Here is a 13820-nt window from a genome sequence, read left to right on the forward strand (position 1 = left end):
CGAAAAATATTTTACAAAGTCAAGATGTATTAGTTGATGAACAAAAGGTTTCAGTAAACTTCAATTGCTCGGAAATCTGGAAACACGGTAAATAGTGCGGAATGCAGATTTACTTGATTTCTATTCAACCCGCAGGCAAGTTCATCTGGCTTCAAAATCATGTTTGTCGTTATTTCGCGCGACAAGTTATAATCAATGAGGTCTCGTAATCTCACTCAATCACTCATCTCAATGTTAAATGACACAGAATTGGAAGATTCATTATTGTTGTCTCTACTAACGAGTTTTTGGGCCCTAGTCCGGCTTACCTCGGGTAGGAATTGGACGATTTCAATTTTGACCGCTCAAATAAGAAATAAAATTTTCAGAATCAATTATCTAATCAAAATCTCTTTTTTTTTGCATTTTCGCACATGAATTTCGCATATTTGAATTCCTTGAAACGATAAATTAAAGTTGAGGAATCGTTACTGTTTTGTAATGATAATCTTTCAACAAAAGTTCAAAATCCTAAGATCAGACGACATATGCTTATTTGGAAAATAGCTTACAATATGTTCTGCAAAGTATGCTGAAGAGGTGTTGTTGCAAAAAAATATTTTTCGTCTCATGTCCGCTGCCGCAAAAGTATCTGTTAGTATGAACTTAAAATCAGTTGGCTATGAAACCAACTGTAAGAATGTTCTTACAAACATATTATTTGAAGAAAACCCAGGGCAACGAATTTGATTCATTGTGTAATAGGTATAAAATTCATTTTGATTAAACTTAAAATTTCTATGTAAAACACGCTTTAACAGTTCAAAATTGCTGTGCGGCCCTTGGTAGTAAAAATGCTGGGGACAACTGCGCTAGACCGAAGCAAGAAGAAAAAGAAGAAAAAACAACATCGGCAGTCATGCCGCTGCGCCGTCCATCCCAACGATCTCAGCAATCAACTGGTCGGGGTTCAGCCAAACCGCACCATTTGCAGAAAGTTATCCTCAGTTATGGGGTTGAGGGATATCCGATACGATTTGTGATCAATTAAATCTACTAAATGAAAGTTTGAGTAGAAAAATCGGTAATTTATCATTGGCGCTTGGTGCGATTTGGCTGAACCCCGACCAACTGTTTTTCTCACTTCAGTTCGCACTGCAGTGCGGAATCATCAGTGCGCACTGGTATAGTTCACTGAATTAGTTGACACTCAATCACTACGGCGCATCCCAGTGCTCTTTGTTCACGCTACAGTTTGAGACAGTGTGGAGTGCTTTGAATTATGAGCGCAGCCTAGTTCATCGCTGCGCGCAGGAAAAGAGTGTAGTGATAATCAATGACGAGTGCGATGCTCTCAATTGTAGAAGAGTGTTGGGAGTAATCTGGCACTCGCTCTTTACTACACAGAGGAGAATGACAACACTGTGCACGGGATTGGTTACATATGAAATTTTGACTGACTTTGACAAGAATTGAAATTATCAGTAGCTAATCGTTAATAACCTTAAGTTTCAATAAAATAGGCAAAATGGTAGAGAGTGTCCAAGTCGGTTGATATATAATTCTTAAAAATCCATCGAAAGATAAAGGCGCTAGAAACGTTCAAAATCTTCCCTTCCCAGCGTAACGCTCTCGATTTCCAAAAATCTAAATGGCACCCAGTATAGTAAAGAAAGACGTAAGTCCTACGTCAAAAACCTGGAAAAATCAGGGAATTTTGTTTTTACAGATGAGTAGACACCCTGTCTACTTAATTAGCATCAGAAAACATAGAAACAGTTAGCCGCAATCGACTTTAAATTGTAGCTTTCATAAAAGAAATATGATTTTTTGGGGTAAATGGGGCAAAACGGACAGCTCCCATAATTTCCGGCGCATGAAAACAGCACCATTCGATTTGTCGTGGATTTTCCCTTTAGGAATGCTATTTTTCTGGCGCAGCAAGAAGCCGCAATGAATAGGTACCTTTTTGGGTCGCATTTCTATCATAAGAAAAGTCGAGTCAAGTACGAGACACTGAAGACGGCCTTACTGTTGAGGTCGAAATACGTATCTGTCAAGATACAATTAAGTGGTGGAATTCAATGGGATTGTATAAACTCGTCTTATGACAGGTGAATCATTTTGTGTTAACGTCAGTTGTGAACATGTAGCCGCCGGATAATTGTATCGCAAAAAGGTAACACTTTTACTAATCTTTAACCCGTATATTAAATTGATTCTCTTTCTGCATTTTCCGGCTATACTCGCCGATGATGGCGATCAACGGATTCAGTGTGTCACATATTGTATTTTTATGGAAAAATCTCATGAATCACAGATAACAGATATTGAAGCTAGAACAAATTTTATTGAAAATCCTGTGTAAACTTTTGAATTGATATACGTTGGCCCACTACTGCCATCTACTCAACTGATTGCGGCAGTACATAAGGATGCAGCTGATTTACAACCGTCGAACGCAGCCAATGCATTTGACAGCCGTATTCGGGCTGCGTTTTCAATAACAATGATCCTTGCGCCATCTCCAATCGATTGCCAAACGCAGTGCCAGTTTAAAATACATTTGAATTAACAGTTGCGGATGTTTACACACGTATCGAATGCCAGCCTCAATATCTGTTATCTGTGCATGAATCGAACGTCCTCAAGAATCGGAAAAGACGACAGAATTACTGATCTGGTATGTATAACTAAGGCAACAATAAATAATAATTTGACCTAATAAAAATACTTCTACGCTTTTAGACGAAATGTGCTCAGGAAGGAGTGGACTTGGATACGGTGGAAGGATTTTTGAGAGGCGATTACTGATAGCCTTAGAAAAACTTGTGGCGATACCAGCTTGACTCACAATGATCCGGTGGCAGATAGTTTACCCCTGCAGGATTTTCGGTGTAAGCTAGCCAGCTGTAAAACAACAGTTATCATTCGTCATTTCTACGCTCTGCTTTTATTCGTAATTATAGTTCACTTATAATGTAATTAAACAGGAAAATAAAGTATTTGTATGATATGTGTTTTCGTTACGTTTTCAATTACTAAGCAAAACAACGCTACAGCAGAATCCACCTAAAGTATGAGGATTGCTCTACAGTATACATTCTCAACATAATTCAAAGTTATACTAAGCTCGTTTATGTTGCATTTATACTAATACGGGGTCAACCAGGCGAATAGTCAGTTAGAATGACTTTGAATCTATATAGTATAGATTTTTCTCAGAGTGTACATTTTTATTAAATTATATTACACGGAAAATGACGGCTTTGGCAAGTTTTGTTCTATTATTGTCAGGGGGGTTTTTGTTGACCAAATTTCATGAAATTCGGCCACAATATTCTTTGATATGCAATGTTTAGGTCAAATTTATATTGTCTCGCTTATCTTTTTTTAGAATGCTGCGGCAGTCTTACACTCGCAGACTCGACTGCGAAGGTAAACGTCAAGATAGCCACCGTGTTAAAAGATAAGCAGAATTTTCCCGCTCAAAACAAAACCACGTGCTTTTCGTGAAATAACAGCAGTGTCCGATTGTATTCGTGAGAGGCAATTGGAGTCACTGAGTACATGGAGAGTGTTTATAATGGCAAGTGCATACGGTGGTTAAGATTTTCGTTGACTCTGTCGTGTTTAGTGACCGTTGCGATTACCTGAGAAGCATCCAGCAGGAAGCCGCAGTGTTCTATTTTATCTCGAGATGCATGATATTGCGAGAAGATTGAAAAATTCGAACCGGGGTCCGACGGTCGACTGTCGGAAAGCTGTTCCGCAAACGTCAAATCACTTGTTGCACGGTAAAAAATTTTGGTTTATTTTTTCGGTGTGAATGTTGATTACACTATCCAACAAAATTAAACTTTTTTTCGCTCCCTTCAACCATTTTTAATGTACTCAATAGATTTTTTTACGCTGAATTCAGGTACGTATTTAGATTTTCTGTAACACGTCCACTTTTTGAGAAAAACGCATTTTAATTCACGAAAGTACGTATTTTCATAGAAATTTGATTTCTCTCCCCTGCAAAGCTGAATTTCGGCTCCTCACTTTCAGAATAAAGTTTGAATTTTGTAGAATGGGCCTTGTAGAATGCATGTGGGTTGCTGGATTTCATTTGGCACGTACATTTGTTGTGAAAAACGGAATTTCATTCACAAAAGTACGTCTTTTCATAGAAATTGGTTTCTCTCCTCTGCCAAACTGAATTTCGGCTCCTCACTTTCAGAATAAAGTTTGATTTTTTTTGTAATGGGCCTTGTAGAATGCATAAGGGGTTGCTGGATTTCATTTGGCACGTACATTTGGTGTGAAACGGAATTTCATTCACAAAAGTACGTCTTTCATAGAAATTTGGTTTCTTCCTCTGCAAAGCGAATTTCGACTCCTCACTTTTAGAATAAAAGTTTGAATTTTGTAGAATGGGCCTTGTAGAATGCATGGGTTGTTGGATTTCATTTGGCACGTACATTTGTTGTGAAAAAACGGAATTTTATTCACAAAAGTATGTCTTTTCATAGAAATTTGGTTTCTCTCCTGCAAAGCTGAATTTCGGCTCCTCACTTTTACAATAAAGTTTGAATTTGGTGAAATGGGTCTTGTAGAATGCATGTGGGTTGTTGGATTTCATTTGGCACGTTCAATTGTTGTGGAAATCGGAATTGAATTCACAAAATACGTCTTTTCATAGAAATTTGTTTTTCTCCTTTGCAAAGCTGAATATCGGCTCCTCAATTTCAGAATAAAGTCTGAATTTTGTAGAATGGGCCTTGTAGAATGCATGTGGGTTATTGGATTTCATTTGGCACGTTCGTTTGTTGTGAAAAACGGAATTAAATTCAAGAATAAAGTACGTCTTTCATAGTACGTCTTTTCATAGAATTTGGTTTTCTCTCCTCTGCAAAGCTGAATTTCATCGGCTCTCACTTTTAGAATAAAGTTTGAATTTTGTAGAATGGGCCTTGTGCAGAATGCATATGGTTGGTTGGATGACATTTGGCACGTACATTGATTTGTTGTGAAAAACAGATTTTTGGCTTCACAAAACAGAGAAGCTTGAATTTCTATGAAAATACGTACTTTTGTTAATTAAATCTGTTTTTCATACAACAAATGTACGTGTCAAATGAAATCCAGCAACCGACATGCATTCTACAAGGCCCATTCTACAAAATTCAAACTTTATTCTAAAAGTGAGGAGCCGAAATTCAACTTTGCATACGAGAGAAACCAATTTTTTATGAAAATACGTACTTTTATGAATTTAATTCCGTTTTTCACAACAAATGTAGGTGCTAAATGAAATTCAACAACCCACATGTATTCTACAAGACCCATTCTACAAAATTCAAACTTTATTCTGAAAGTGAGGAGACGAAATTCAGCTTTGCATAGGAGAGAAACCAAATTTCTATGAAAATACGTGCTTTTGTGAATTCAATTCCGTTTTTCACAACAATTGAACGTGCCAAATGAAATCCAACAACCCACATGCATTCTACAAGGCCCATTCTACAAAATTCAAACTTTATTCTGAAAGTGAGGAGCCGAAATTCAGCTTTGCAGAGGAGAGAAACCAAATTTCTATGAAAATACGTACTTTTGTGAATTCAATTCCGTTTTTCACAACAATTGAACGTGCCAAATGAAATCCAACAACCCACATGCATTCTACAAGGCCTATTCCACAAAATTCAAACTTTATTCTGAAAGTGAGGAGCCCATATTCAGCTTTGTAGAGGAGAGAAAACAAATTTCTATGAAAATACGTACTTTTGTGAATTCAATTCCGTTTTTCACAACAAACGAACGTGCCAAATGAATCCCAACAACCCACATGCATTCTACAAGGCCTATTCCACAAAATTCAAACTTTATTCTGAAAGTGAGGAGCCCATATTCAGCTTTGTAGAGGAGAGAAAACAAATTTCTATGAAAAGACGTACTTTTGTGAATGAAATTCCGTTTTTCACAACAAACGAACGTGCCAAATGAAATCCAACAACCCATATGCATTCCACAAGGCCCGTTCTACAACAATTCAAACTTAATTCTTAAAGTGAGGAGCCGAAATTCAGCTTTGCAGAGGAGAGAACCCAATTTCTATGAAAATACGTACTTTGTGAATTCAATTCCTGTTTTTCACAACAAACGAAACGTGCCAAATGAAATCCAACAACCCCCAGGCAATATACAAGGCCTATTCCACAAAATTCAAACTTTATTCTGAAAGTGAGGAGCCGAAATTCAGCTTTGCAGAGGAGAGAAAGCAAATTCCTATGAAAATACGTACTTTTGTGAATGAAATTCCGTTTTTCACAACAATTGAACGTGCCAAATGAAATTCAACAACCCACATGTATTCTACAAGGCCTATTCCACAAAATTCAAACTTTATTCTGAAAGTGAGGAGCCCATATTCAGCATTGTAGAGGAGAGAAAACAAATTTCTATGAAAAGACGTATTTTTGTGAATGAAATTCCGTTTTTCACAACAAACGAACGAGCCAAATAAACAACCCAAATGCATTCCACAAGGCTCATTCTACAAAATTCAAACTTTATTCTTAAAATGAGGAACCGAAATTCAGCTTTACAAAGGAGAGATCCCAATTTCTATGAAAAGACGTATTTTTGTGAATGAAATTCCGTTTTTCACAACAAATGAACGTGCCATATGAAATCCAGCAACCCACATGCATTCCACAAGGCCCATTCTACAAAATTCAAACTTAATTCTTAAAGTGAGGAGCCGAAATTCAGCTTTGCAGAGGAGAGAACCCAATTTCTATGAAAATACGTACTTTTGTGAATTCAATTCCGTTTTTCACAACAAACGAACGTGCCAAATGAAATCCAACAACCCACAGGCAATATACAAGGCCTATTCCACAAAATTCAAAGTTTATTCTGAAAGTGAGGAGCCCATATTCAGCTTTGTAGAGGAGAGAAAACAAATTTCTATGAAAATACGTACTTTTGTGAATTCAATTCCGTTTTTCACAACAATTGAACGTGCCAAATGAAATCCAACAACCCACATGCATTCTACAAGGCCTATTCCACCAAATTCAAACTTTATTCTGAAAGTGAGGAGCCCATATTCAGCTTTGTAGAGGAGAGAAAACAAATTTCTATGAAAAGACGTACTTTTGTGAATGAAATTCCGTTTTTCACAACAAACGAACGTGCCAAATGAAATCTAACAAACCCATATGCATTCCACAAGGCCTGTTCTACAAAATTCAAACTTAATTCTTAAAGTGAGGAGCTGAAATTCAGCTTTGCAGAGGAGAGAACCCAATTTCTATGAAAATACGTACTTTTGTGAATTCAATTCCGTTTTTCACAACAAAACGAACGTGCCAAATGAAAACCAACAACCCACAGGCAAGATACAAGGCCTATTCCACAAAATTCAAACTGTACTCTGAAAGTGAGGAGCCCATATTCAGCTTTGTAGTGGAGAGAAAACAAATTTCTTGGAAAATACGTACTTTTGTGAATTCAATTCCGTTTTTCACAACAATTGAACGTGCCAAATGAAATCCAACAACCCACATGCATTCTACAAGGCCTATTCCACGAAATTCAAACTTTATTCTGAAAGTGAGGAGACCATATTCAGCTTTGTAGAGGAGAGAAAACAAATTTCTATGAAAATACGTACTTTTGTGAAGAAAATTCCATTTTTCACAACAATTAAACCTGCCAAATGAAATCCAATAACCCAAATTCATTTTCATAGGCCCGTTCTACAAAATTCAAACTTCATTCTAAAAGTGAGGAGCCGAAATTCAGCTTTGCAGAGGAGAGAACCCAATTTCTATGAAAATACGTCTTTTTGTGAATGAAATTCCGTTTTTCATAACAATTGAACGTGCCAAATGAAATCCAACAACCCATATACATTCCACAAGGCCCATTCTACAAAATTCAAACTTAATTCTAAAAGTGAGGAGCCGAAATTCAGCTTTGCAGAGGTGAGAACCCAATTTCTATGAAAATACGTACTTTTGTGAATGAAATTCCGTTTTTCACAACAAACGAACGTGCCAAATGAAATCCAACAACCCACAGGCAATATACAAGGCCTATTCCACAAAATTCAAACTTTATTCTGAAAGTGAGGACCCCATACTCAGCTTTGTAGAGAGAGAAAACAAATTTCTATGAAAATACGTACTTTTGTGAATTCAATTCCGTTTTTCACAACAATTGAACGTGCCAAATGAAATCCAACAACCCACATGCATTCTACAAGGCCTATTCCACCAAATTCAAACTTTATTCTGAAAGTGAGGAGCCCATATTCAGCTTTGTAGAGGAGAGAAAACAAATTTCTATGAAAAGACGTACTTTTGTGAATGAAATTCCGTTTTTCACAACAAACGAACGTGCCAAATGAAATCCAACAACCCATATGCATTCCACAAGGCCCGTTCTACAAAATTCAAACTTAATTCTAAAAGTGAGGAGCCGAAATTCAGCTTTGCAGAGGAGAGAACCCAATTTCTATGAAAATACGTACTTTTGTGAATTCAATTCCGTTTTTCACAACAAACGAACGTGCCAAATGAAATCCAACAACTATTGCAGGCAATATACAAGGCCTATTCCACAAAATTCAAACTTTATTCTGAAAGTGAGGAGCCCATATTCAGCTTTTGTAGAGGAGAAAAACAAATTTCTATGAAAATACGTACTTTTGTGAATTCAATTCCGTTTTTCACAACAATTGAACGTGCCAAATGAAATCCAACAACCCACATGCATTCTACAAGGCCTATTCCACAAAATTCAAACTTTATTCTGAAAGTGAGGAGCCCATATTCAGCTTTGTAGAGGAGAGAAAACAAATTTCTATGAAAATACGTACTTTTGTGAATTCAATTCCGTTTTTCACAACAATTGAACGTGCCAAATGAAATCCAACAACCCACATGCATTCTACAAGGCCTATTCCACGAAATTCAAACTTTATGCTGAAAGTGAGGAGACCATATTCAGCTTTGTAGAGGAGAGACAACAAATTTCTATGAAAATACGTACTTTTGTGAATTCAATTCCGTTTTTCACAACAATTGAACGTGCCAAATGAAATCCAACAACCCACATGTATTCTACAAGGCCCATTCTTTAAAATTCAAACTTTATTCTGAAAGTGAGGAGCCGAAATTCAGCTTTGCAGAGGAGAGAACCCAATTTCTATGAAAAGACGTACTTTTGTGAAATTAATTCCGTTTTTTATAACAAATGAACGTGTCAAATAAGATTCAACAACTTTCTTAGATCTTGTACGATTTCTTCTACATAATTCAAACCTCTTTCTCAAAGTTATAAACCGAAAACCAGCTTTACAGAACAGAGAAACCAAATTCCCATCAGAATACGTAGTTTTGTGAATTTAAACCCGTTTTTCCCAAAAACTGGACGTGTTACAAAAAATCTGAATACATGACTGAATTCAGCGAAGAAAAATCTTTCAAGTACACTGAGAATGGTTGAAGGGAGTAAAACACTGTTGACTAGTGTTATTAAAATCAACGAGAATATGCAACTTTAGACGAGTGTTACATGCCGCTATATTTTTTTACCAAGTTTTATGGTACTTTATCTAGGCATTTATACTAGGCATTTTGTCATATATTTATGTAATTTTGAAAAATTTTAGATTTCTCGAATCTTCTTGATATCAAGAAATATCAACACTTTTCGTACAGTGCATGCCATTTTGAAGTTTCCGACACTCAGTCTGCTTCTTCTTCTTTGCTCCGCAAAATTAGAATTTTTCTCTATTCTCGCAATAATAATTGGTTATAGAAAACCCCCTGTCAATAATAGAACAAAACCTGCCAAAGCCGTCATTTCCCCTAGTTGAAAACTGTGGAAATAATCCATACGTTATCAGTATACGATCCCATAGTTCCTTCCCGAGTTAGATAACACCTCATCTATACCTGCTGAGTATTCTAGAAAATTTTCCAAATGTAATTTTACAGGTATTTCTTATTCGATCAAACCAACATAACCAAAGAATAGAAAAAAACGAGGAACCACTGTTTTTGTTTTTGTATAATTGTGTGTGTTAGAGAGATTACTACCGTAATGTGTCCTAATTTCGCGCATCATAAAATCATTTATTTTTTTCAATTTTTAGGTTCCAGTGAAAATTGAAAAATCGGGAGGATTACAAAATATTATTCAGAAAAATATATATAGCTCTTTTAGTGGAATGTATTCAACCGTCTAAGACGAATTAAGTACAAGACACTGAAGACGACCACACAGTTGTGGTCGAAATACGTATCTGCAAAGATAACGAAAATTAACTGGTGGAATTAAATGGACAGTACTTAATTCGTCTTAGACGGTTAAAATATTATTGTTTTTGAATGTTTTTCACGAATGAATTTGAAAAACAAACTTGGTTTAGTACACCAAATAAATTTATTTCAATTTAGTCCTCTCATCGACCGCCATATTTGCTTGTTCTTAGCTCAGAGACGAAGAACATGACCCAAGTAAACAAATAGTTTTACTGTACAAAACTGGCTACTTTTTAGAAATATTTGTATCCATTATGCTCTGTTGGATATGTTTATTCGTCTTTACTATTGAGAAGTGTAAAATTTTATGTATTTTGTGTTTATTTAGATTTTCGCTTTGTGCGCGAAATTAGGCATATAAGAGTAATTAGGGTGCCTAATTTCGTTTATTGTTGTTTCGTAGTTTCATTTGCAACATTCTAATGAAACAAAAGCAATATAATGCACAGGACAGTTTTACGCTGAATAGAACCCGAAGAGTTCATTCCCATACGCTTTTTATCTAATTTTCAGGCGGATAACCACCGACATATAGGGCCCTCCTTAGCCGTGCGGTAAGATGCGCGGCTACAAAGCAAGACCATGCTGAGGGTGGCTGGGTTCGATTCCCGGTGCCGGTTTAGACAATTTCCGGATTGGAAATTGTCTCGACTTTCCTGGGCATATCGTGTTAGCCTCATGATATACGAATGCAGAAATGGTAACTTGGCTTAGAAACCTCGCAGTTAATAACTGTGGAAGTGCTAATTGAACACTAAGCTGCGAGGCGGCAATGTCCCAGTGGGGGATGCAATGCCAATGAAGAAGAAGAACCACCGACATCGACTAATGATGACATGAAAAGTCTTACAAATTAGTGCTTGCAATAGTATCAAATCCGATGTGTAAAATGATGCTTAACTTGAGTCGAGGATAAAACTACAGCAGCTTTTTTGATAATGTATATAATATTGAAGATGTCTTGAATATGAAACACATATTTGACGATGTTCTATGTAAGAGATAGCGGAATTTAAGACTTTTAACTAAAATATGGTTTTTATTTCAGAAGAAAACGATATATTAGGAATTATTACTTGTGTCAAATAAAATTCATAAAGTAAAATCTAAGCAACGCTCCAGGGTCAAAATATAGGGGCATACCATTTTGACTAACGAATGGGTCACTGACGGCTGTCTGATACCGTTATCTGCATATTTCAAACAATGGATGCATGCTTCTATTGGTCAATTGATTTTATTTCATCAAACTAATTACGATATTCAATTCCAAACATGAGCGAAGTTAGGGACACTTTTGCGCGAAATTAGGCGAAATAAAGTGCATACAACGGTCTCAGATTCACATAGATATTTTTTACTAAATGGCAGCAAAATTTGCAAGTAACATTATTTTGAGAACCCTGCTACTGCAGTAGTAAATGTTCTCAAATGGGCACTACATGTTTTTCTATCAACGTTTTAACTTTGTCAGATCTTAAGTGCGCGAAATTAGGGTACTTCACGGTACATTTAGATTTAAGATTACTGACACTTAGTTGGATTATGTGTTTTTTCATCCTTCAAATATTTCTTGCCTATTATATATACACAACCGTATTTATATTTTAACTTACATTATTATATACCACTTACTTTTTTATTACAGAACGGAAAAAACTGGCTGACGTGTTCGAGTACTGGCAACCAATTCGTTAAATGAGTTTCAATTGATAATATTTTTTCATCAGTAATAGAGACTCACTTGAAAGCCTAGTCTTTTAGGTCTAATCCAAAATACCGTTACATCCGTGTAATCCAGCGGATGTGAATAAATAAAGCTCGTTTGTAAAATAGGCAATCCAGCGTGCGTGGTCCATTCCTTGATCCGAAAAGTCAACGACAGAGAAACTGCGTAATAACCGGATTGCGATTCCGGGCCCTTTCGTAGCGAAATGCCCATTCCCCTCAAACGCACAAGAGGGTCGTTAGTCTCACGCACGGCAAAATCGTCGTCATCATTTGGCCAGCAAAGGCCAAATTGAGGCCGACTCCAAGGAACAAGCACCAACTCTTAAACCTTGCATGGCAAAGTTCATCAACCCCAAATCCCCTAGTCCTATGAGACTTTCGCGCAGCTAAGCGCTTTTACGCGAATAAAAGCAAGGAATAGTAGAATGCAGAGCAAAGAGTGTAGGAAGAAGAACTAATGAAGCCGAAATCTAGTCACACGACTTCTCTGTTGTGTCTGCCTTCTTTTCGCATGAAACTTAGGATGATCACGCATAGAAAGCCCTTACGATTGGTGCTGGTTGCGATCAAAAGGGGCGCGAAGCTCCTCTTGCCAGCGTCTATTCAGAGTTTAATAAACTTTTGTGGGCTCCTTACGTTATGTTTTGCTTATGCTGTGGTTGGACGGCATAGCATAGGCCGAGCCAAGTGCTCTCAGACGATCGGACGAGAACATGGCCAATTTCTTCTTTCTTCATATGTTGCTTTCGTCTAGGTTTTCGCGTACCTCTATCTTCAATCTTTGATGCTGCTGGCTGACTGGGGTCCAGGCGAGAACCTAATCTGCGATCAGCGGGACGCTAGGCAATAATGTGTGTGGATGATTAATGATCAGCTACAATAAACAGCCGTAACTTGGCAGCCAGTCTTGCTTGGGGACGAATTGGGCACGGCACTGGCATCGGCCAGATGGTCTAAAGCAGTGGTTCCTAAACCAAAACTATTCCTATGGAATAGTTCTCACGAAATCGAAAACTGTTCCTGTTGTTGATGTGGACGAATCGAAAACTAATTTTTTGCAATCATGATCATAACACCTGGTTTACAGTTGGCGTTTGAGTGATAAAACGGCCTACTTTTCCATACCAACGACATGGGTGCTTTAATGAACATTATGCAACTCAAATGGGTTGCATAATAGTAGTTTGTGCAACAAGTTGCAAAAAGATGATTTTTTCAGCACGAGTTGTACGGATAAATACTACGAGTGCTGAAAAAATCGAGTTTTGCAACGAGTTGCACACGCTATTTTTTGCAATGACGAAAATGGACTTTAATTTGATAAATCTGTACCAAAATTGTAGAGTCTAATTTACTCCATGATGACCATTCTTGCAAATAAATTGTGTTGTTCAAGAGAACAAACAGATTCCATGTTACCGTACCACATTGCATAGCTCGATAAGTCGTGAAGCGATAGATGTACTTGCTTTGATGACATGTCCAACAAACTATTTCATTTATTACGCGACGCAGAGAATACACTATTTGAACACTTACTCAAGCTAATCCAACACAATGTAGTCATGTAACTACTGTTCTGATGTTGGTTTTTCATTATAGCACCCAAATGAGTGTTATAATGAATATTATGCAATCCATTTGAGTTGCATAATGTTCATTAAAGCACCCATTTCGTTGGTATGGAAAAGTAGGCCGTTTTATCACTCAAAGACGAACTGTAAACCAGATATTATGATCAGGAATTGCAAAAAATCCATTAAAGCTCTCATTTGGGTGCTACGA

At 36.9% G+C, this 13820-nt stretch overlaps 1 protein-coding gene across 1 annotated transcript in view; it reads left to right on the plus strand.

Annotated features, from left to right (window-relative positions):
• The window catches only part of LOC134204377 (NADH dehydrogenase [ubiquinone] 1 subunit C2), a 30625-nt gene extending 18481 nt beyond the window's left edge, over positions 1–12144 (plus strand). Inside the window, exon 3 of the mRNA XM_062679196.1 lies at positions 11953–12144. Within this exon, the coding sequence (XP_062535180.1) occupies positions 11953–12002 (50 nt within the window). The 3' untranslated portion in view covers positions 12003–12144. The remainder of the gene's footprint in view (positions 1–11952) is intronic.
• Positions 12145–13820: the final 1676 nt, after the last annotated feature.

This window comes from Armigeres subalbatus, unplaced genomic scaffold (genome assembly GCF_024139115.2).
Source record: "Armigeres subalbatus isolate Guangzhou_Male unplaced genomic scaffold, GZ_Asu_2 Contig555, whole genome shotgun sequence".
In the NCBI taxonomy this organism is placed as follows: domain Eukaryota; kingdom Metazoa; phylum Arthropoda; class Insecta; order Diptera; family Culicidae; genus Armigeres; species Armigeres subalbatus.